Source organism: Nanorana parkeri, unplaced genomic scaffold (assembly GCF_000935625.1).
Source record: "Nanorana parkeri isolate BGI_ZX_2015 unplaced genomic scaffold, ASM93562v1 scaffold2807, whole genome shotgun sequence".
Taxonomy (NCBI): domain Eukaryota; kingdom Metazoa; phylum Chordata; class Amphibia; order Anura; family Dicroglossidae; genus Nanorana; species Nanorana parkeri.
The window spans coordinates 69,203-92,690 of NW_017309075.1; the positions used below are offsets into that span (position 1 = coordinate 69,203).

General features: G+C 48.3%; 1 protein-coding gene across 1 annotated transcript in view; it reads right to left on the reverse strand.

Annotated features, from left to right (window-relative positions):
• KIF9 (kinesin family member 9) overlaps nucleotides 1-23,488 on the reverse strand; it is a 40,600-nt gene that overhangs the window by 6,837 nt on the left and 10,275 nt on the right. Inside the window, 10 exon segments of the mRNA XM_018574202.1 lie at nucleotides 162-362; nucleotides 1,386-1,531; nucleotides 4,900-4,990; nucleotides 7,837-7,892; nucleotides 10,896-11,000; nucleotides 12,531-12,599; nucleotides 13,799-13,876; nucleotides 17,731-17,795; nucleotides 19,286-19,430; nucleotides 22,121-22,213. Coding sequence (XP_018429704.1) covers nucleotides 162-362; nucleotides 1,386-1,531; nucleotides 4,900-4,990; nucleotides 7,837-7,892; nucleotides 10,896-11,000; nucleotides 12,531-12,599; nucleotides 13,799-13,876; nucleotides 17,731-17,795; nucleotides 19,286-19,430; nucleotides 22,121-22,213 — 1,049 coding nt within the window.

The following is a 23,488-nucleotide window of genomic DNA, read 5'->3' on the forward strand; positions in this document are numbered from 1 at the left end:
CCTGCGTCCGTCAGAGTCTCTCTCCTTTTCTCTCCCCCCCCAGCGGTGATGGCGGTCCTGGCCGGGGTCTCAGATCGCGACCCCCCCTGTTCACTTGCGGGACCCCATATGGGGCCGCGACCCACACTTTAAGAAGCACTGACCTATGTCATACTTCTCACCTGGGACGGCTGGCTTCCTCTTTGATGGGAACCTCCGAGCACTGGGTATCGATGGCGCCGAGTTCCTGCGGCTCTCTGACAACCGTCTCCTTCACATCCAGGTCCCGCAGTGACATGGAGAACATGGTTTTAGATGGAGAAAGAGATTCCAGGTCCTTCCCAATTGCTGGACTCTGAGGACCTTCTCTCTTCCCGACAGGACTGAAATAAGTATCACATCAAATGTATCGCAAACCAAATGTATTAAATAATATTACGAATCATCATCATTATACCCCTGAGCCCTTGTCTGAGGTTCAGGGTCAGCTGCTTGTCAGGTGCAGAGCAGTCATAGCCATCTGCCAAGTAGTATTGTGCCCACACATATAAAAATAATAAATACTATCCTTGTTGCACTCCTTACTGAAATGTACCCTGTAGTGGGGGGGCAGGCCCGGATTCCCCACAAGGCCACCGAGGCCCGGCCTCGGGGCGGCACGTAGCAGAGGGGCGGCAGCGCCGTGGATTCCCCCGACGCACGGAACTTGTAGTTCCTGGCGCCGGGCGGTAAGTGGGGAATCCGGCCGTTCGTTTACAAGTGATTGCGGCGATGTCACCGCGATCACTTGTAATATGTGTGCAGTCCCCGCCCCCGCACCTACCTCTTTCCGCTGGTCTTCGGGACTCCGTCCTCCCCCGGCCGCCGAATCTCTCTCACTGGTTGGCGGCGCATTGCGGAACCTGGCCTTGGGGCGGCAGGGAGAGCAAATCCAGCCCTGGTGGGGGGTGCTCGCAGCGACTGCGGATGCGCCGCAAATATCAGAGGAATTGTAGAAATGTCTCCAGCACACCAGTCCTTTTAGGATAGCAAAATCTTCATTTATTGAAGTTCTTTGTCATATGAACAAGCGCATTCGGGACCACACAGGGTCCCATTATCAGGCTTTAGCATTGACCGAGCTGGTGTTGGTGACATTTCTACAATTCCGCAGATATAAAGACCTTCCGAATTCAGCATTTATTCCAAGTGCACTGGAATGGCCTTGCTCAGCATCTACAGAAAAGGAGCAGGCAAGGATCTACAAGAACATTTGTTACAATATTTGCACCTTGACCCTTTCAGGTCCCTCAAATGAACTGGAATTTCACTTGCTCTAGCACTAAGCTCTCTCATAGACAGACTGGAGTCACATGATTATCATAAACCCCGCCCACACAGCGAGACCTGTCCTGAGTCTCACTCACCTGGCCAGCTCCTTTGATTTCCGGCTCTTGTTTTTTTTGGCAGATATAGAAGTGTTTGATTTGGAAGAGAATGGCACCACTCCAATGCCAAAACCCCCGCCATCCAGTTCTCCGACCAACTTGACCTCCGTGTCCACCAGTCCGGCCTGGGAACAATGACAAAGATATATAACTGGAATATTCCAATACAAACAGGGCATGTGAGCGGTAGTATCTGTATTTTGGGATAACATTTTCAACCTCCTCGACTCCATTCTCTCCGAACGGTTGACTAAAGACCCCTATTTAGCCCTCCTAAACTGTAGGCCAGCTGGTCTTCCCAACAAAGCTTTTAAGCTTGCTATCCACCTACTGACTGCAGCAAAGAGGCAAACAGCGAAAAACTGGCTGACAAAGTCCCTAAGGCCCCATTCACACGTAGCGATATATCGCGCGATTTCCGCCGCGATATCGCGCATTTTTGCTGCGCGATATATCACGAGAAGTCGCCGGCTAATGATATTCAATGGAACTGTCTTAGCTCCATGTCTCGCGTCGCTCGTCGCAGTTCGCAAGTCGCTTCTACAGGACCCTTTTTTCTGCGGATTTTGCTTTTTTCTAATGGAGCCCAACGGAGAAGGTCGCGCTACCGTCGCTGGAACGTCGCCCCGAAAGTCGCGCTATCCCGGCCGCTGCAAAAGGTATGTCGCTACGTGCGAATGGGGCCTTAGTGTGTCTAGAGCAGCGGTTCTCAACCTGTCTAGCCTCAGGACCCACATTTGTCCTTGGTCATTAGGTCACAACCCAAGTGGCACCGCGCTAGGACGCGCGGCATTGCGGCGCCGCGCGTTCTGGTGCGGGCAATCAAACGGTTGGCGGGAGGTGCGCTTGGGGTGCCAATTTTAAAAAATGCCAAAGCAATGCACCTTCAGCAGCAGAACGCGTGGTACAGTGTGTTGCTCATACAGGACTGTGTGCTTAACACACTGTACTAGTGTGAATGGGCCCTCATAAACACTTGCAGACACACAGAACCACAGACACAATCTCACACATGCACAGACATTCTCACACACGCAAATTGTTTTGTTTTATTTTTTAAGATCCACCCAGTCTCCCCACCTTACAAGAACTGTAGTGAATCTTCAGCCCGGGGTCTAGTGTGGGCTGCTGTGCTGTAATGGAACTCCAACCTTATGTACATTGCTTGCACAGCTCCCTTGCATGCCTTACAGAGGTGCCAGGAGCTAGAATGTGATGTCCCTTTGATCCTGGCACCTCTACAGGGCATTCGAAGGAGCTGTAAGCAATGCACGTATGGATGGAGCTCCCTTACGGCCATAATTCCAGGCCACCCCACCCCAAGCTGACCCTTGGCGCTGGGCAGCATATTTTGAATGGCTGCTCGGTGTGTAGAACTGACAGTGCTGAACTAGGGGGAGGCTGAAGAGCCTTTCACCTAGCACAGTGGAAGGCACACTGGCACAGGGTTGTGACCCACTTTTGGGTCTTGACCCACCAGTTGAGAACCAAGGGTCTAGTGTCATACACCATGTACACTGGATATTGTCCCAGGAAAAAACGCGTGGCACAATTGGAAAATACAATGACTAAATTTGAATCCACTTGGTCCCCATGGATCTGTGCATACTTTGCCTCCTCTACACCTCACCGCCTCAGACACTGGGGATGGGATATCAATGCACAGGACAGACACTGGGGATGGGATATCCATGCACAGGACAGACACTGGTGATGGGATATCAATGCACAGGACAGACACTGGTGATGGGATATCCATGCACAGGACAGACACTGGTGATGGGACATCCATGCACAGGACAGACACTGGTGAAGGGACATCCATGCAGACTCTGGTGATGGGACATCAATGCACAGGACAGACTCTGGTGATGGGACATCCATGCACAGGACAGACTCTGGTGATGGGATATCCATGCAGAGGACAGGCACTGGTGATGGGACATCCATGCAGAGGACAGACACTGGTGATGTGATATCCATGCACAGGACAGACACTGGGGATGGGATATACATGCACAGGACAGACACTGGTGATGGGATATCCATGCACAGGACAGATACTGGTGATGGTATATCCATGCAGAGGACAGACACTGGTGATGGGACATCCATGCACAGGACAGACTCTGGTGATGGGATATCCATGCAGAGGACAGGCACTGGTGATGGGACATCCATGCAGAGGACAGACACTGGTGATGTGATATCCATGCACAGGACAGACACTGGGGATGGGATATACATGCACAGGACAGACACTGGTGATGGGATATCCATGCACAGGACAGATACTGGTGATGGTATATCCATGCAGAGGACAGACACTGGTGATGGGACATCCATGCACAGGACAGACTCTGGTGATGGGATATCCATGCAGAGGACAGGCACTGGTGATGGGACATCCATGCAGAGGACAGACACTGGTGATGTGATATCCATGCACAGGACAGACACTGGGGATGGGATATACATGCACAGGACAGACACTGGTGATGGGATATCCATGCACAGGACAGATACTGGTGATGGTATATCCATGCAGAGGACAGACACTGGTGATGGGACATCCATGCACAGGACAGACTCTGGTGATGGGATATCCATGCAGAGGACAGGCACTGGTGATGGGACATCCATGCAGAGGACAGACACTGGTGATGTGATATCCATGCACAGGACAGACACTGGGGATGGGATATACATGCACAGGACAGACACTGGTGATGGGATATCCATGCACAGGACAGATACTGGTGATGGTATATCCATGCAGAGGACAGACACTGGTGATGGGACATCCATGCAGAGGACAGACACTGGTGATGTGATATCCATGCACAGGACAGACACTGGGGATGGGATATACATGCACAGGACAGACACTGGTGATGGGATATCCATGCACAGGACAGATACTGGTGATGGTATATCCATGCAGAGGACAGACACTGGTGATGGGACATCCATGCACAGGACAGACACTGGTGATGTGATATCCATGCACAGGACAGACACTGTGTCAGGGTTTCTTACCCTCCCTTGTTCAGTTAAGCTGGAGCCTGTCTTCTGTTGCAGTGTGCCTGACACTGTTTGTTCCTTCCATGACCATACCCATAAACATCATCATTCTGCAACTACAGACAAAATCCTGACAACTTCCTGTCTCAGAGTGATGATGCAACCCCAGCTCACTATTTAACCCTCAGCTTGTCCACTCAGTCTCTGCCCTTGTGTGTGTTCAGATCTACCCAATAGAACCATCTCTACTCTCTCATGACTCTTACAGACTGTCACAGTGCAGTTAGGACCAGTGTAAGGCCAGATCTGCACACTGATATCAGCCTAAATGGGAGGCCGCGAATTTACAGAAAAAAAGGTGCTACAAGTAAAATACAATTGCAGGGAAGATGATTCCCCGTTTACATTCGGCATGGGTTGATTTTTTTAAACCGGACGAAGACGAATCACATGACCTTCAAGGACTCACCAGCTGCACCGCCGGGATGGCTGCACCGTCATTCTTATCTATCAGTGTGTATTTCTGTCTCAGTCTGGACTCCACTTCCTGCTCACGCTGGCTGCAAAGAGAAAAATGTCATCATACAACGACAGGGCTTAAAGGTTTCCCGCAGAATAGGACGACTCCATTACAATATTAATGACAACTTGTAATTCAGTTAGGTATTCCTCGCCCCTCCCCACTGGCCATTTAGGAAATGTAAAGTCCAGGGGCGCTTTATGGGTTTGCCAGTCAGGTGAGCACGTGATTGGAAGGCCGTTCTACCTGCTTGTGATCGTCACTGTGTGATCAGGAGCTGTCGGAGACAGCATGGGGACAGGACTGAGCACACTCCCGGCGCAAACATACACTATATTGCCAAAAGTATTGGGGACGCCTGTACACGCACATGAACTTTAATGGCATCCCAGTCTTAGTCCGTAGGGTTCAGTACTGGGTTGGCTCCGCCCTTTAATGGCATCCCAGTCTTAGTCCCTAGGCTTCAGTATTGGGTTGGCTCCGCCCTTTACCGCTATAACTGCTTCAACTCTTCTGGGAAGGCGTCCACTTCTGGGAAGGAGTCCTTTTTAGGATTTAGGAGTGTGTCTATGGGAATGTTTTGGCAATATAGTGTATATGGCAGCACAGAATAAGGCCTACTGTACGTATAACACATACCTGCTGACACATACAGTATACTCTATGTGTGTGTATGGCCAACGGGAAAATTAAACACAAAATTAACACACAAAAAAAGATCCAAGACTAAAGTGATTTTGTCCCTTTCTTAGGATGATCTGAACAATCCCCCTCCGCCCCCCTCACTGAGGTCGACCAATAGCTCTACGGAGAGACCACTGCTTCCACAGCAAAGCTCCTTCTCTGTGGAACGATGGCAGGGCACAGGCTTTTCTAGGCCGTGGCTGCTTTCTGAAGAAAAGGAACTGTAATATTTTGCACACCTTCTGTTTCGATGCTCCTGGAATGGATTTTGCCGATTTAAACTGAAAGTATGATGGGGCTATATTATTATATTTGTTAAAGCTTACTACTCATGGAATAATTAAATTAGCTCTCTTATTTAGCTTCCTATAGTCCTTTTTAGGGATGCACCAATACCAATACTAGTATCAGTATCGGTGCCGATAAAGAGTATTTGGGCAAGTACTTGTACTCGGCCAAATGCTCCGATACCTCCGATACCGCAACTTCCCGGGCAAAGGGAGATCTCCCTCTGCCCAGCACTGCCGAGGGAGCATGGAGTCGGCTTCCTTTCCAATCATTATTGACCCGCCTCCCGGCTTCCTGATTGGCTATGAAGCCAGTTTCACTTGATGCTAGGTAGCCTGTCTTCCTAACCAATCAGGAAGCTGGGCAGCATGTAATGACCCACCTCCCAGCCTACTGATTGGTCAGGAAGCCAGGCTGCCTAGCAACAAGTGAAACCGGCTTCCTAGCCAATCAAGAATGCCGGAAGACGGGTCATGACATGCCACCCGCCTTCCTAATTGGCTAGGAAGCCGGCTTCACTTGTTGGTAGGCAGTCTGGCTTCCTGACCAGACGGCACCTCATGACCCACCGCCCAGCTTCCTGATTGGTCAGGAAGCCAGGCAGCCTCAGCAAGTAAAGCCGGTGTTCTTTCCATAGAACACCGGCTTCCCGGGCAATCAGTAAGCTGGGCGAAGGGACATGATCCGCCGCCCGACTTCCTGATAATCGGTGCACTCGGTATCGGCGAGTACCAGAAAAAAAATATTGGTACTCGTACTCGATACCGAAAATACGTTCTCGGTGCATCCCTAGTCCTTTTTCATTACGGCGATTGAAGCCGTATTAGTGCACTTGTAACAACGCAGTAGCGCACTGTCCATGATATGTTTTGTATTTGCATGAACAAGCACCACCGGTACACAAAGATTTAGCAATATGTTAAGAACTAATTTGCAAAGACAACAACCTCCGAAAAACCCACAGACATGGGGTAAAAGAGTGAGAAAGGTAAACTAACAAAAAGAACCACAGAGCAGATGAGACACAAACACAGAGGAATCCTCAGGAAACAAATGACAAACTTCGGGAAACACAGGAGGTCCGGCCGCTGGTGTGCAGACACCAGTGATATGCGGTACCTCTTGCTCGGGGTGGGGCATTTCCAATCCCCGCCCCCTGCTGGCCAAAGCCCCACCTCCTGCCGGCCAAAGCTCCGCCCCCATTGGACGAAGCCCCAAAGCTAGTGTAAAGGAGGAAGGGAGGAGACAGGGAGGAGCCTCCCTGTCCCTCACTTGCTCCTCACCGCTGAGGCTCCGTGACAGGTTACACAGCGGGGAGGATTTCCCTGCTGTGTAACCTGTAAGATGCCGATCTGAATGGAGAAAAAGCTGTCAGCTTCAGACATGATGCTGGCAGCCTTTTCCTCCATAATTCTAGGTGAGGCTCTGCCCCACCTGCCTCCCCTGACCGCACGTCCCTGGTAGACACGTTGCTCGAACAATGAGCAACAACTGCTCTAGCTCTTTAACACAGGGGCTGGAGGCTGATTGGCAGGGAGCCGAGCACTTTGGACCGAAGGCAAAACCCGGTACCGGATTAGGGAACAGGAAAATGTGATAATCATGGAGGTATCACGGACAGAACTCAACTGTGTTGTAGATTTGATACCTCTTGGGTGGAAGGTTTGGAACTGGTCAGGTTTTTATTGCCGATTGCGCCCAGATTAGGGAGATTTCCTTTTACTTCCTGTTTTATTGTCAGTGTTAAAAGACAAAAAGTGAGAGGAAATCTCTTAAAGGGAGAGGGGTCAGCATCAATAAAATCAGACAGAGCTTTCATCATTATATGCATTACTAAATAAAGTTTTGTCTGGAGTTACACATTATAACATAATTTTCTCACTCAACTTGGACAGAATGTGAAAAAGAATTTACTTCAAAATGAGTCTGAACTGTGAAAATGTCTCCTGGATCTGCCGAAGGTTAATAACCTGAATGGAATAAAAAACAAATGATTAGTTATTGAGAACTTTAATATCGGAGATAGAGGTACAACAATATAACGAGCACAACTACATGATGCAAAGAGGAGGGTGTTCCAGGGGAAATACACTGAGATATGGTACCATGCGTGGGTCTCTGCACTGCCCACCATCAATAGTACCATTCGTATCTCAGATCTACCCACCATCCCACCACCAATGGTACCAGAGATATCTCAGATCTACCCACCATCCCACCACCAATGGTACCAGAGATATCTCAGATCTACCCACCATCCCACCACCAATGGTATCATACATATCTCAGATCTACACACCATCCAACCACCAATGGTATCATACATATCTCAGATCTACACACCATCCCACCACCAATGGTACCATACATATCTCAGATCTACACACCATCCCACCACCAATGGTACCAGAGATATCTCAGAACTACACACCATCCCACCACCAATGGTGCCAGAGATATCTCAGATCTACACACCATCCCACCACCAATAGTATCATACATATCTCAGATCTACACACCATCCCACCACCAATGGTACCATACATATCTCAGATCTACACACCATCCCACCACCAATGGTACCAGAGATATCTCAGATCTACACACTATCCCACCACCAATAGTATCGTATACAGGTGAAACTCGAATAATTAGAATATCGTGCAAAAGTAATTGCAGTAAGTTCTGCAAAAGGGGCCCAAACCAAGTACTGAGTACATATGCATGCTTGTACTTTTCAGAGGTCCGATATTGTTCTATGTACAATCCTTTTTTTATTGATTGCATGTAATATTCAACTTTATTGAGGTTGTGGATTTGGGGTTCTTGGGGTTTTCATGAGCTGTAAGCCATAATCATCACAATGATGACAAATCACGGCTTGAATTATCTTGCTTTGCATGTAAGGAGTCTCTCTCATATATTAGTTTCACCTTTTAAGTTGCATTAGTGAAATAAATGAACTTTGCACGATATTCTAATTATTTGAGTTTCACCTGTATATCTCAGATCTACACACCATCTGTCAGGATCCGGAGCGCTCCCAGGTGGCGCTGGAGCCAGGTCCTGCAGTTCCTGTGCTCGCCTGCGGGTGTTTCCAGCAGCCAGGAACTGTCAGGAACCTGCAGTCAGGAAGCTGCATCAGTATTGCGTTGCCTGCACCTGACTGATTCCCATGCCCTGTGCCTTGCTACCTGAACCCTGCTACCTGAACCCTGCTTCCTATCTGCCCTCCTGTCACCGACCCGGCTTGTTACCCGACCACTCTCCTTGAATCCTGTTCCTGTACCGCGCTGCCCTCCTGTTAACGACCCGGCTTGTACCTGACCACTCTCCTTGTATCCTGAGGCCTGCTGTATATCTGCAGGCCTGTTACCCCTCCTTGTTGCTATTCCCCCTGGCTGTAGGTGTGTGTTTGTCCCAACAGTGGGTTGTTACTTCACTGCAAACCTGTGGGGGGTTGAGGGGGTTTGTAGTTTTGTCGATGTGTACCAAATAAAGTGTGTGCATAGAACCCTATCCTGTGTGGGCATATTAATTTGGTCATCCTGCGTGGGTACCTACATGTGGTGTGAGGACGCCTGTGCATGGTACCCTGACACCATCCCACCACCAATGGTACCATAGATATCTCAGATCTACACACCCTCCCATCACCAATAGTATCATACATATCTCAGATCTACACACCATCCCACCACCAATGGTACCATAGATATCTCAGATCTACACACCATCCCACCACCAATGGTACCAGAGATATCTCAGATCTACACACCATCCCACCACCAACGGTACAATACATCTCAGATCTACCCACCATCCCACCACCAATGGTACCATACATATCTCAGTACTACACACCATCCTACCACCAATAGTATCATACATATCTTGGATCTACACACCATCCCACCACCAATGGTACCATACATATATCATAATAAAAACACCACCCACCAGTACAATGGTACCGTACATATTTCAGACCTATGCACTGTCCCACCAATGGTATCATACATATCTCAGATCTACACACCATCCTACCATCAATGGTACCGGAGATATCTTAGTACTACCCACAACCGCCCCACCAATGGTACCATGCATGTCTCAGTACTACACACCATCGCACCACCAATAGTACCAGAGATATCTCAGATCTACACACCACCCCACCACCAATGGTACCGTTCATATCTCAGTACTACATACCATCCCACCACCAATGGTACCGTTCATATCTCAGTACTACACACCATCCCACCACCAATGGTACCAGAGATATCTCAGATCTACACACCATCCCACCACCAATGGTATCATACATATCTCAGATCTACACACCATCTCACCACCAATGGTATCATACATATCTCAGATCTACACACCATCTCACCACCAATGGTACCGTTCATATCTCAGTACTACACACCATCCCACCACCAATAGTATCATACATATCTAACATCTACACACCATCCCACCACCAATGGTACCATACATATCTCATAATAAAAACACCACCCCCAGTACAATGGTACCGTACATATTTCAGACCTATGCACAGTCCCACCAATGGTATCATACATATCTCAGATCTACACACCATCCTACCATCAATGGTACCGGAGATATCTTAGTACTACCCACAACCGCCCCACCAATGGTACCGTGCATGTCTCAGTACTACCCACCATCCCACCACCAATAGTACCAGAGATATCTCAGATCTACCCACCATCCCACCACCAATGGTACCGGAGATATCTTAGTACTACCCACAACTGCCCCACTAATGGTACCATGCATGTCTCAGTACTACCCACCATCGCACCACCAATGGTACCATACATATCTCAGTACTGCACACCATCCCCCAGTATAATGACACATATCTCAATGATCCTTTACAGAAGAATATTTTGCATATTTTCAAAGCTGTTATTTGATTCGAGCTTCCACATACTCACTTCTATCTCATCCTGCTTCCCCTCCAGATATCTTCGGACCTGAGAGTTAATCTCAGCAATCTGGCTGTCGGTAAATGGTTCGTAGCCGACCTCTGCTCGGCGGGCCTGAAACATGGGAACCCGGACAGTGAACCAGTAATGCTCTCAAACACTGAAACTGTGCCAAATCCCTTTCTGTCTGTAGTATATAATTCCACTGTAGGATGCCGGTGACATTAAAATATAGAAGTGAGGGGACATTACAGGTATTACTATTTTCCTAATTCGGTGGTCAGTAGTAGACAAATGGTCAGACAGTTTGGAACTGAAGATGGATGGAATTGACATCTAGCTGCTAACAAACTTCTAACAGGGTCCTGCAGGCTTGTGTGCCTATAAAAGGGGACAACTATCACCTCACAACAGAATCCTCCAGGCCAAGTGACTACAAAATTCTCAGGGTGGGGAGATCATCCCATATTGGAGGCACCACACTGTCTGCTGGCACCGCTCATTTATCTTAGATCAAAGGGATTACGTTTCCTTTCTAAAATATTAGTCGTAGGGAGGCAAGAGTTATTCCTAGCGGTGGCACGCATTCTAAGTAGGGATGCACTGATACCGATACTAGTATCGGTGCCGATACTGCGTTTTGCTCCGATACCTTCCCGATACCGGAACTTCCGGTCAGAGGAAGATTTCCTCTGACCGGCAGTGCCATAGGGTAACATGTAGCCAGCTTCCCGTGCGATCAGAAAGCTGGGCGGTGAGTAATGACCCGCCTCCCGGAAGCCAGCTCGATGCTGAGTGCATCGATCCTGCCGAACAGCCGGCTCCTTGCTGATTTGCTGGGAAGCTGGCTTCCCGGCCAATCAGAATCGAGCTTGCCGAACAGCCGGTTCAATGCTGTTTGGCTGGGAAGCCGGCTTCACGGCCAATCAGGAAGCCGAGAGGCGGGTCATTACTCGCCGCCCGGGTTCCTGATTTGCAGAGAAGCAGGCTCCATGCTGATTGGCTGGGCTGCCAATCACAATCAAGCCGGCTAAACAACATGGAGCCGGCTTCCCGGGCAATCAGGCGCCATGTCATTGCCCGGAAAGCCGGCTCCATGCCAGCGGAAGCCCCAGTATCGGTACTCGGTATCGGCCAGTACCGAAAGCAAAATACTTAAAAAAACAGTATCGATGCATTGCTAATTCTAAGCTGCTTGCAGATGGAAATGGTATGCCCTGGATTCATGGAATACCCTAGGGACGGGGGACGGACTAAACATTTTTGTGGGCCCTATTGCCGGCAGTCATGTTGTGTTTGGAGCCGCTGCAATCTGGGTGATGCGCCGATGTCGGAAACCCAAACTCCGACCCTTCCATGTCAACCGGCTGCTCCATATAACCTACAAGGGCTTCAGGCCAGAAATCTCCAAAGGATTTCCCTGCTGTGTAACCTGTAACAAGCCGCTCTGAATGGAGAAAAAGCTGTCAGCTTCAGACTTGAAGCGGACACCTTTTTTCTCCATAATACTAGGTGAGGCTCTGCCCCACCTGCCTCCCCTGACCGCACGTCCCTGTTAGATTTAATAAACCGGCCACTGGTGGTGACCATCACTGGATGATATGCAGGTATCTATCCTGCTGCACACACACAATGATCCCTTACCAGAGTATCGTGGAGGGACAGCTCCCTGCGCAGGTGTTCAATCTCTTGCTGCAAATTTTTACACATTCGCTGCCAGACGAAAAACAGATGACACACATCAGATACGGGGAAAACATAAGATGACACCTAATGTTTTACAGTTCAATATGGAGGCTTCTACAATCTACATTATGGCCTCATTCACACGAGAATCGGACGGCACGTACAGCTCCATGCTGCGTGCACGGCCGTATCGGGCCGCTCCCGGGAAGGACAGGTGCTGCCTGTGATTAGTACACAGCCCGGTCCTTCTCTATGGGACTGCGCGGCCATACGCCCCCCTACGCTCAACCCAAGTGCAGGTTCGTGCGGGTGCGTGTTTCCTGGCTCGGACGCAGACGAACCTGCACTTGAGGTGAGCGTAGGGCGGCGTGCGGAGTGTGTAACACAGAATGCAGGGATCAGGAGTGTGTAGGGGTTAGAATTGTGTAACACACAAAGTGCAGGGGTCAGGAGTATCAAAAGCACAGAGTTCAGGGGTCAAGAGTGGGTAATTCATAAAGTGGAGGGGTCAGGAGTGTGTAATGCACAGAGTGAAAGGATCAGAGCGATGTGCAGGATGTTGTATTTCTGGAAGGATATAAGGGGTGCAGTGTTTTGTTTGTTTTTTATGAAGACATTCAGACTGATCATGTGATTACTGTAACGGCATAACCAATTATTATTTCAATCAGTAATAGAACGGTCTATCTTGATATATTACAGAACAGAGGGGTGGAGGAGCAGCCAGACAAATGCAGACATCTTGGGCACCTCAGAAGGAACGAGGCGAAAAAAAGGGCAGAACGTGCAACCTACAGCTCAAGGAAGGAAAGGGAGGAGGGAGGTGAAGTTGGGTCTTTTTGCCTTGTGTGCTAAAGGGTCTTGTCCCTGCATTACCCTAAGGCCCCATTCACACTTGGCGATTCGCAAATCGCGCGTTTGTCGCGATTTGAATTTTGCGCGATATCGCGCGATTTGTCGCACGATATTGCGCAAATGCTTGCATTGAAAAGCATTGAACCGCGGCTAAATCCGCTCCAAAAAGGGTCCTGCTGTAGCGACACACGACCCGCCACAGCAGGACCCTTTGCCACATTGGCAAGCATTGGAGAGCGATATCGCGCGGTAAATAGCCGCGATATCGCGGGAATTTCCGCGCGATAAATTGCTCAGTGTGAACGGGGCCTAAGACATCAGGAGATCACCACTGTTTTCTAAACTTCTAAATCCAACAGGATGGCACTTACCTCTGGGTCAAGGTGCTGGATAACAACACACTCTGCCGGTATACATTTCATCCTGCTGGCAAATCGCAGAGTAGAAAGCTGAAGACAAAATATAGAAATATAAAGATGATGAACTCAGAATAACACGGAGATCCTAAAATAGGAAGAGTCTGATGTCAGGTACAGCGCCCCAATGAGCCAGCTTACTATTATGGAAGCCACGATTCTCCCTGTTCCTATTTTCTGTTGAACCCAGGGCAACCATACTTCCAAGGGTTATGAAGGAGCTGCTATAGTTTACATGTAAACCAAATGCATGGATTTTGGCGAAGAGTTTTAATTGTAGACCTCTGCGCAGGCCCAAACTATGCCACTGCTTATTCAGAAGCTTAGATGTCCCATGCTAATATAGTTTCCACCTCTCCCCTATTGACCTACACTTCTCCTACACTCTGCAAGACATGAAGTGCAATAAATGTACATTAGTGAATTTGTTTCATCCAGGCACACGGCTCTGCTGTCCATAGAGAATAGGATTTTAACAACAATCACACCAAAAAAAGTCAATGCTAAGAACACTAAATGGCTAAACGTTTGTGGACACCCGACCATCACTCCTGTATGCGCTTGCTGGACATCCCCCGCCAAAATCATGGGTATAAAACAGGGGCGTCCCGAGGCTGGGTGACATCCGGAGCGGTAACCGAGTGTCACCCCAAGGGGACAGTCACCCGGCGGGATAAGGTATGCCGCCGGGTCCCCTCCTCTCTCCTGATACTGTCGGGCGTTCGGTCCATGACCGATCGCCCGACTTTTCAGAGGGGGGGGACACCAAAATGACTGTGAGTCATTTTGGTGTCACCCCTCCAATGGTGTCACCCGGGTGCGGGCCGCACCCCCCGCATCCCCCTTGTGACGCCACTGGTATAAAATTGAGCACACAGCCACACAATCTCCATTGACAAGCATTAGCATACAAAGACATTGTAGACAATTGGGCTTTTCCAGCCTTGTGGTCACAGTTTGGTGAAGACCCTTTTCTGTTCCACCATGACTGTCCCCTGTGTACAAAGCCAGCTCTATAAAGACATGGTGTGACCAGTCTGGTGGAGGAACTCGAGTGTCTTGCACAGAGCCTTGACCTCATCCCTACTGAACACCATTGGGATGAATTGGAACACCGATTGTATTCCAGGTCTTCCAATCCAACATCAGTACCTGACCTCACAAATGGGCACGAGTATGTGGATCCCCCCTCCGAAAGGGCCTTTTCTGTTACACCATGACTGTCACCTGTGTACAAAGCCAGCTCCATAAAGACATGGTTTGACCTGTTTGGTGGAGGAACTCGAGTGTCCTGCACAGAGCCCTGACCTCAACCCTACTGACCATCTTTGGGATGAATTGGAACACTGATTGTAAGCCAGGTCTTCTCATGGAACATCAGTACCTGACCTCACAAATTCCCACAGAAACACTTCACCATCTTATAGAAAGCCCCCCCCCCCGGAAGAGTAGAGGCTGTTATAGCCCCAAGGAAGAGCCAACTCCATATTAAACGCCCTGGTTTTACAATGCGTTGTCCCACAATCTCATATGCAGTAGGTGTGATGGTCAGATATCCACAGACTTTTGGCCAGGAAGCGTAACCTAATCTGGCAGTAGGCTTCTTGTTTTGGCTGAATTAAGTTGATTGTTCATTGATTGCAGTGTGTATGTGATGGAGGTTCTGATACGGTGTGATCAGAAGAACCACATAGACGGGGTTGTCCTCTATTGTGTTTTGCATTCCATATAACTTATATGTTTGTATGTTACACAGTATTTGAGGTTGAATAAAGACACAGGTCCATCAAGTTCAACCTTTGTGTGTCTGTGTTGTGGGTGCATGCGTATGTTACGGTCTCCCTGTGCTGCTGTGGGTTTCCGCTGGGTGCTCCGGTTTCCTCCCAGACTCCAAAGACATGCTGGAAGGTTAATTGGCTCCGGTCTAAATTGGCCCTGTATCTATTGTGGCAGTGCATGGTGTAGTATGGCGACTTTGGCACCCAGGACTCTCAGCCAAAGGGGCTGAGAGGGTCCAGAATGTGAACCATGTTATACGGAAGAGCCTGGCTTTTCAGGTTCATCCAGGTTTTCCTAATAGTAGCCTGGATCTGGAGATCTCTTAAGGTGCCCATACACTGCACGATTCTCGTACGAGAATCGCAGGAAATCCAGCGATCGTACGAGAATCGTGCAGTGTATGGAAGGCGTGCGACCGTTTCTAATGTACGGTTGTACGACTTTTGTATATTGAGCAGTTTTTAACATGATCGAGAGATGACTGCCGAACGTTCCGGTGTGCGCACGCGCACACTGCCCGTTCAGCATTGCAGTCATCGGAAGCCCGCCCCTCAGGGGGGCGGGCTTGCGATGATTGCAGGTACGATCTGCCTGTCCAAGATGGGCAGATCGTAAGTTTTTTTAATTACTTTACAACCCTCGCAAGACGAAAGTCTTGCGAGGGTTGTAAAGTGTATGGGCACCTTTAGAGCTCTGGGCGGGATGAGATCTCCAGTCCTGGGGCCAGGTGTTGCCAATGACCAGCCTGTGCTTTTAAGGAGGTTGGGCGTCCTCCTGACAAACCTGCACCCAATTTGAAATCTTCTGCCCCCATGTGCTTCAAGATGGAGACTCTCATAGTTTAGAGTTAGGACTGCACTATAAGAGGTGCCTTGGCGCGGCAGTGCGGCTTTCACATCCTCTGCAGAAGACGTGTATCCAAAGCTCTGTTATTATCCTTAGTGGTGAGACAAGTTGTTTTCCATGCTGGTTTGTGAGTGTGCCATGATGCCTTTCTACTGTTTTACTGTTCAAAGCCCATTTCGTGTGCACATTACTGTATAACTGATAACAAATTGTTGAGTGCGTTTGTCATTTGTTTTGCTTGACCGATTAGGTGCAGCGACGCATGGGGTTTCTCAGCTGCCATTGGGATGTGCGGGATCCCTTGTGTGTTTCTGTGCCTTTAAGGAGGTTGGGCGTCCTCCTGACAAACCTGCACCCAATTTGAAATCTTCTGCCCCCCATGTGCTCCAAGATGGAGACTCTCATAGTTTAGAGTTAGGACCGCACTATAAGAGGTGCCTTGGCGCGGCTGTGCGGCTTTCACATTTTCTGCAGAAGACGTGTATCCAAACCTCTGTTATTATCCTTAGTGGTGAGACAAGTTGTTTTACATGCTGGTTTGTGAGTGTGCCATGATGCCTTTCTACTGTTTTACTTATTAAGAAGCCAACCCAGAGCTCAAAGTGGGAGTTGTGTGTGTGCAGGAAGCACATGGACACAGGCAGACTCAGGTGCGTGCTGGACGCACAAGGAACATCCGGGAGAGGTCAGGAAGGTCGGTGACCCAAGGGACCTGTTAGACGCACTGCTGGGAGAGCAGTGTGAGTGCCCACGAGGGGAGAGGTCAGGATGGTCGGTGACCCAAGAGACCTGTTGGACACCGCTGAGAGAGTCCGTGATCCACTGCTGGGAGAGCAGTGTGAGTATCATAGAGAGGTGTGCTGAGAGTCTTAGAGCTGAGGAAAGCTACAAGAACTGTATATGCTGAAGAAGGCTGATTATTATGAGAATGTTGGCCTTTACATGAACAAAAGACTATTATTTATGTTGCTGATGCAAGCTGTCTTGTGTAACAAGGGAAGGCTACCCTGTGGATGAACAGAGACTTTTTCTGTTTGCCCTTAATAAACTGCATTTTACTTGCATCTCCGGTCTACAGTGGAGTGTCCTTGTTACAGTATGCATGTGAAATCCGGACCTTAGATTGTAAGCTCCTTGAGGGCAGGGAGTGATGTGACTGTACAGTATGTAAAGTGTTGGGTGAGTTATTGGTGCTATGTAAATACCTATAATAAATGACAGGCAAATCTTTATCACCCGTCTGACTAGCACATAGTACTCACAGTCTCATCAATCTGAGCCGCCTCGCCATATACATTCGCCACCAACACGGTATTACAGTTTCCTCCTGTATGTAAAAAAATAAATCGTCAATAACATCACAGCTCTGCAGGGAATTATCCATTGGACCGCGCGCGGGCAGCTCCAGAGAATATGAAGCATGGTGCCGATTTCCTGGCCGCACCACCAGCACAGGGGAGAGCATTGTGGGAACATCTTATGTAAAACTGCCGGGACCTAGTACCACCTTGTGAGGATCTTATAGCCCGTTTCCTGGACAGCACGACAAATGATGGCCTTGTCCGCATTCTTGACTTCTTATGAATGTTGTCATAGCCCTGAAGAAGGGAGAGTTCGCTGGGCCCCTAAACTCGTTGGCTGTTTTGTGTCCTCAGGGTTCTGTGCTGGGTCCCATACTGTTCAACTTATTTATTAATGACATCGGGGAGGGTGTTAAGAGCGATATTTCCGTGTTTGCGGATGACACCAAAATTTGGAGGGTAATAGACACGGACTTAGACATTATAACATTACAGGAGGACCTGGATAAAATAGGGGGAGGGGCATTAATGTGGCAGATGAGGTTTAATGTCGATAAATGCAAAGTAATGCACTTTGGAATTAAAAATAAACAAATGGGTTATACAATTATGGGGGTGCCGCTGGGGAAGTCAGAAATGGAGAAGGATTTTGGGGTCATTGTAGACCACAAACTGAAAGGTAGTTTGCAGTGCCAGGCTGCTGTAAACAAAGCTAGCAGGGTCTTGTCCTGTATTAAGAAGGGGATGTATTGCAGGGACAAGTCTATAATTTTGCCACTTTATAGATCATTGGTTCGGCCTCATCTGGAGTACGCGGTCCAGTTCTGGTCACCAGTACTAAGAAAAGATGTCCTTGAGTTGGAAAAAGTCCAGCGGAGGGCAACCAAACTAATTAGGGGTATGGAGGACCAGAGCTACGAGACAAGGCTACTAAATTTAAACATGTTCACATTAGAGGTGAGGAGATTAAGGGGGGATATGATCTCCATGTACAAAATGTTCAATGGTGGTAGCAACATTAGCGATAAACTGTTTAAAATTAACTCCATTACAAAAACTAGAGGCCATCACCTAAAATTGGTGGAAAAAAAATTCCAGCAAATGGGGCGAAGGGGGTTCTTCACAGTTAGAGTGGTTAGGGTCTGGAACTCACTGCCACAGGCGGTGATTTCAGCAAATAATGTGGAATTGTTCAAGAAACTTTTGGACGATTTCTTAAGGGACCGTAATATACAGGGGTACGGGTAATATATGGGGTACAGGTAATATACAGGGGTACAGGTAATATACAGGGGTACAGGTAATAAACAGGGGTACAGGTACTCCTAAGAATGAGATCCTAATAGGTTGGACTTGATGGACTAATGTCTTTATTCAACCTCAAATACTATGTAACTATGTGTTATCCTGGTGTGAATGTTAACGACAGGTCCACTTTAATATACTCAAGATATCTAGAAAGAGCTGTTTGTATGAGACAAATGTGAATTATAACCCCTGCCATGTAATATCTCACCTAGTGAGTCCTTGAGGGCATGGGTGAGTTTGCTCTGCCTGAACGGGATGTGGTCACGGCGGTCAGCCAGCGCAATGATGACTTGTTCCAGGTAAGACAGAGACTTGTTGATGTAAGTGGCTTCCTTCAAGAGCTGCCCTGCAGACTGAGAAACAGAAAAGGGAATACAGATTTCTGCAAAGCCTTTACAATGTATTCAGGTGTTATATGGATGGATGTCTGCGCCCCAATAAGGGTCACAGCAGGGTGTGAAGAGATGGGGACTCTGGTGAAAGATCCTCATGCTGAGTGGTGGACGGGTATCACATGCTGGTGGATGAAATATCCAGACTAACGCTATCCATAGACATGAGAGGAGGTCCATAGATCTGCCCACTGAACAAACACTGCAGCAAAAACACATTCAAATCATTAGATGAGACAAGTATGGCATCAGGCTAATCTTGAAGGAACATTTGTGATTGGCTGGGACAATCCATTATGAATAAATTCTTCCCTTAAGATTGGCCGGCCAGACGGTGCCTGCAGAGGTCATAGATTGCCGGCCGCGGCGCAGACATGTGTTTGTTTTCCTGATCTGATCATGGTCTCATGTCTGCGGGTCTCAAGTCTAAATTACAGAAGCATTTTGGGGTCCACCATTTGGGTCAAGCGGTAAGAGATCTACATGAGGAGGGGAACCTCCCAGCTCCTGAATAAAGATCTAATGCAATAGACAGGACAGTATGCGCGTGCTAGTGGTAGTCCATATGACTAGTAAACAGGGAAATATATAGAATGTAATATAGCCTTCAGTCCAGTCTTATTGTCAGCCAGAAAATTGTATGTCCAGGTATGACTCAAATTTACCCCCAAACTGTCCTCTCCCCTTCTAGATCATGTCCCAGCGGTCCAAAACAAAACAGTAGTTACCATTCAAAGTGGTTGTGACGTTAGTCCTCAACAATCCCAATGTAATAAAATCCTCAGTTATATAGTCTGCTGAAAGCTATCTTGCTGAAGTGTTCCCATAAGGTCAATTCGCCAAGACGACACCACTTGTTTGTGAGCGAGCTCATGGGTCAGGAAGAGTCCTGTACAGGTCCTAAGAGTAACCCTGAACTCTGACCTCACACTTCAGGCCCACGTCCAATCACTGTCCAAATCTCGCCTCCTTCACCTTCGTAACATCTTCAAACTATACCCCTTCCTCACCAATAACCCTCCAAGCTACTAATCCCCTCGTCTCTCATCTCAACTATTGCAACTACCTCCCCATTGGCTCACCTGTTCACAAGCTATCCCCCTTCAGTCTATATAAATGTTGATGCCAGAGCTTCCATGGGCTTCCATCAACCACCCCTCTCTGCCAAGCCCTCCACTGGTTTCCATCCCCCGCCCCTCTCTGCCAATCTCTCCACTGGGATCCATCCCCCCCCCCTCTCTGCCAATCCCACCACTGAATTGCTATCCCCACCCCTCTCTGCCAACTCCTCCACTGGCTTCCATCTCCCACCCCTCTCTGCCAATCCCTCCACTGGCTTCAACCGCCTGCCCCTCTCTGCCAATCCCTCCTCTGGCCTCCATCCCCCACCCCCGTCTGCCAATTCCTCCACTAGCTTTCATCCCCCGCCTTTCTCTGCCAAAAAAGGACAGGGAGCGGTTCGGATAGGAGAAGTCCTGTAATCCAGCAGGCAGGGCTGACAAAACCGATTGGGATTTAGGAGCAGAAAAGGCACCCCGTTGTCAGCCCAAACAGGAAGTTAGAAAGTCACTGGATTTCTAGCCGTTCAACAAGTATTTTCTGTACATTTGAAAGGGTTTTTAAAGGCATAAAACATTGGAAAATGTGAATGTACGGAAGAGGTGTACAAAATATTATTTCTTATACCCCATGCTGTCATTCTGCTTTGTATGGATGAGGTTGAGCACTGAGAGGCAGTTTAGGAACGATTGTCTGGCACACATCTGCTCACCCTCTATAGTGCTGCTGTAAAGTCTCTGCTTTCTTCCATGTGACCCGTCCAGGAGGGTGAAGCAGCACACACACAGTTACCACTATCTGTCCCATTATTCTTGACGGGAGAATCAGCCAATCACAAGAATGGCCGCGAGGTGAGCTAAACCAAATGCTTCCAATGGTCATTGATAGCCCTAAAAGGGGCCAATCACAGCCTGTGCTTCATATATGACATCAGAAAGGGGCGGCATCAGAATGTTTATCCCTAAAAGTCCAAACTGACCTCTGATTGGCTATTAGTGTCAAATCTGCAGACATATTCCCATACTCAGGAGTGGGCGTCATCAGAATGTTTATCCCTGAAAGTCCAAACTGACCTCTGATTGGCTATTAGTGTCAAATCTGCAGACATATTCCCATACTCAGGAGTGGGCGTCATCAGAATGTTTATCCCTGAAAGTCCAAACTGACCTCTGATTGGCTATTAGTGTCACATCTGCAGGCATATTCCCATACTCAGGAGGGGGCGGCATCAGAATGTTTATCCCTGAAAGCCCAAACTGACCTCTGATTGGCTATTAGTGTCACATCTGCAGGCATATTCCCATACTCAGTAGGGGGCGTCATCAGAATGTTTATCCCTGAAAGTCCAAACTGACCTCTGATTGGCTATTAGTGTCACATCTGCAGGCATATTCCCATACTCAGTAGGGGGCGTCATCAGAATGTTTATCCCTGAAAGTCCAAACTGACCTCTGATTGGCTATTAGTGTCACATCTGCAGGCATATTCCCATACTCAGTAGGGGGCGTCATCAGAATGTTTATCCCTGAAAGTCCAAACTGACCTCTGATTGGCTATTAGTGTCACATCTGCAGGCATATTCCCATACTCACCCCAGTTTTCCCAAGTCTCTCAGAACCTGCCAGGTCCACCAGGTTAATCTTTGACACCGTGTACTTCGCATCGGATAACTTCCTGGAATAAGACTGAAGGGAAACGTGTTACATTAGGAAGCGTATCTCTGAGAACCCAGGAGGAGATAAGCACAAAGATTGCTCTACTACACAAGATGCAGCTAAGCTTCTAGAGAGGCAGCCATCGAAGGACAGGACGCTCACAGCTACACACTGTTTAATTTTTCGGTCACAATAATTGTCTTTCCTAAAATCTTGGTCTGTCTGCGGTCCTCAGGGACTGGAGATCTGCAACCCTGTTCCAGATTGTAATTAGGAAATAATAGAGCCAGTGAATGTTTCATGCTTTAGCATTTAATCTTGCTTTGTAGCAGGGATGGACAATTCCCTGTCTCCAGGTCGTCATAGCAACTGTAAAAAAAAAAATCTCTCTGGCGACCGGGTCATTGAGAGCTATTTCCCTTGGGGAGGTGGGCGGGCTATCGTTGTATAAAACTGGGGCTAAGTGTTAGAACTTAGCTAATATGTAGCAGTTTTATTGACAGCCGATGTTGCACGAGACTGAGATTGAGCAAAGAAAGGCGAACCTAGCTCAGTCCGGTGCAACACCGGCTGTCAAAATCTTCAGGCCCCGTTCACACCGGGGCGGTTCGGCTGCGCGGACCCACCGACATGAATGATCCAATACATTGCTATGGGGACCGTTCATGCGACCACGTGGCTCAGCGCGATCCGAACCGCCCCCTCCCCGCCCGAACTGCCCCCTGCGCTATTTTTGCCATGCTGATCAGTGCGGTTTCCATACAGCTTTCAATGTAACCGCGCTGATCAACGCGGTTTTGTCCCTTTTAAATTGCATTTCAGTGCTGAAACACAATTAAAAACTCTCAAAACCTCCCTTTTGAAATCAGCGTGGAAACCGCGCTGATCCGCAGCCGCCCTGGTGTGAATGGGCTCTTGCATTAGATGTTATGTTTTCATGCGGTGCCCGCTTTACCTAATGATAGCCCCAGCATTTCAGCACCCGGCAACCCACTGGCAATAGCTATATCAGCATGTTGGAGAAAACCCCAAACCCAAAATGTTCCCCTTTCTCAAGGCCACATTTGTCAGCTCCAGAACCATGACTTGTCTGTATGAGAGTGACAGGCGCAGCTACCACAATGCAGGCAAGCCATGAAAACATTTGGCACTTTGTGTGTATTGTGATTTATGGTGTAAAGTTGCTCTTCTGGTAAAGTGATAAGTTAGTATTTTCATTGATCATTTATGTGTTATTATAAAGTCTGTGCAAAATGAACTGAACAAATGGTTTCCTTTTAACTGTTGCTTAACTATATATATATA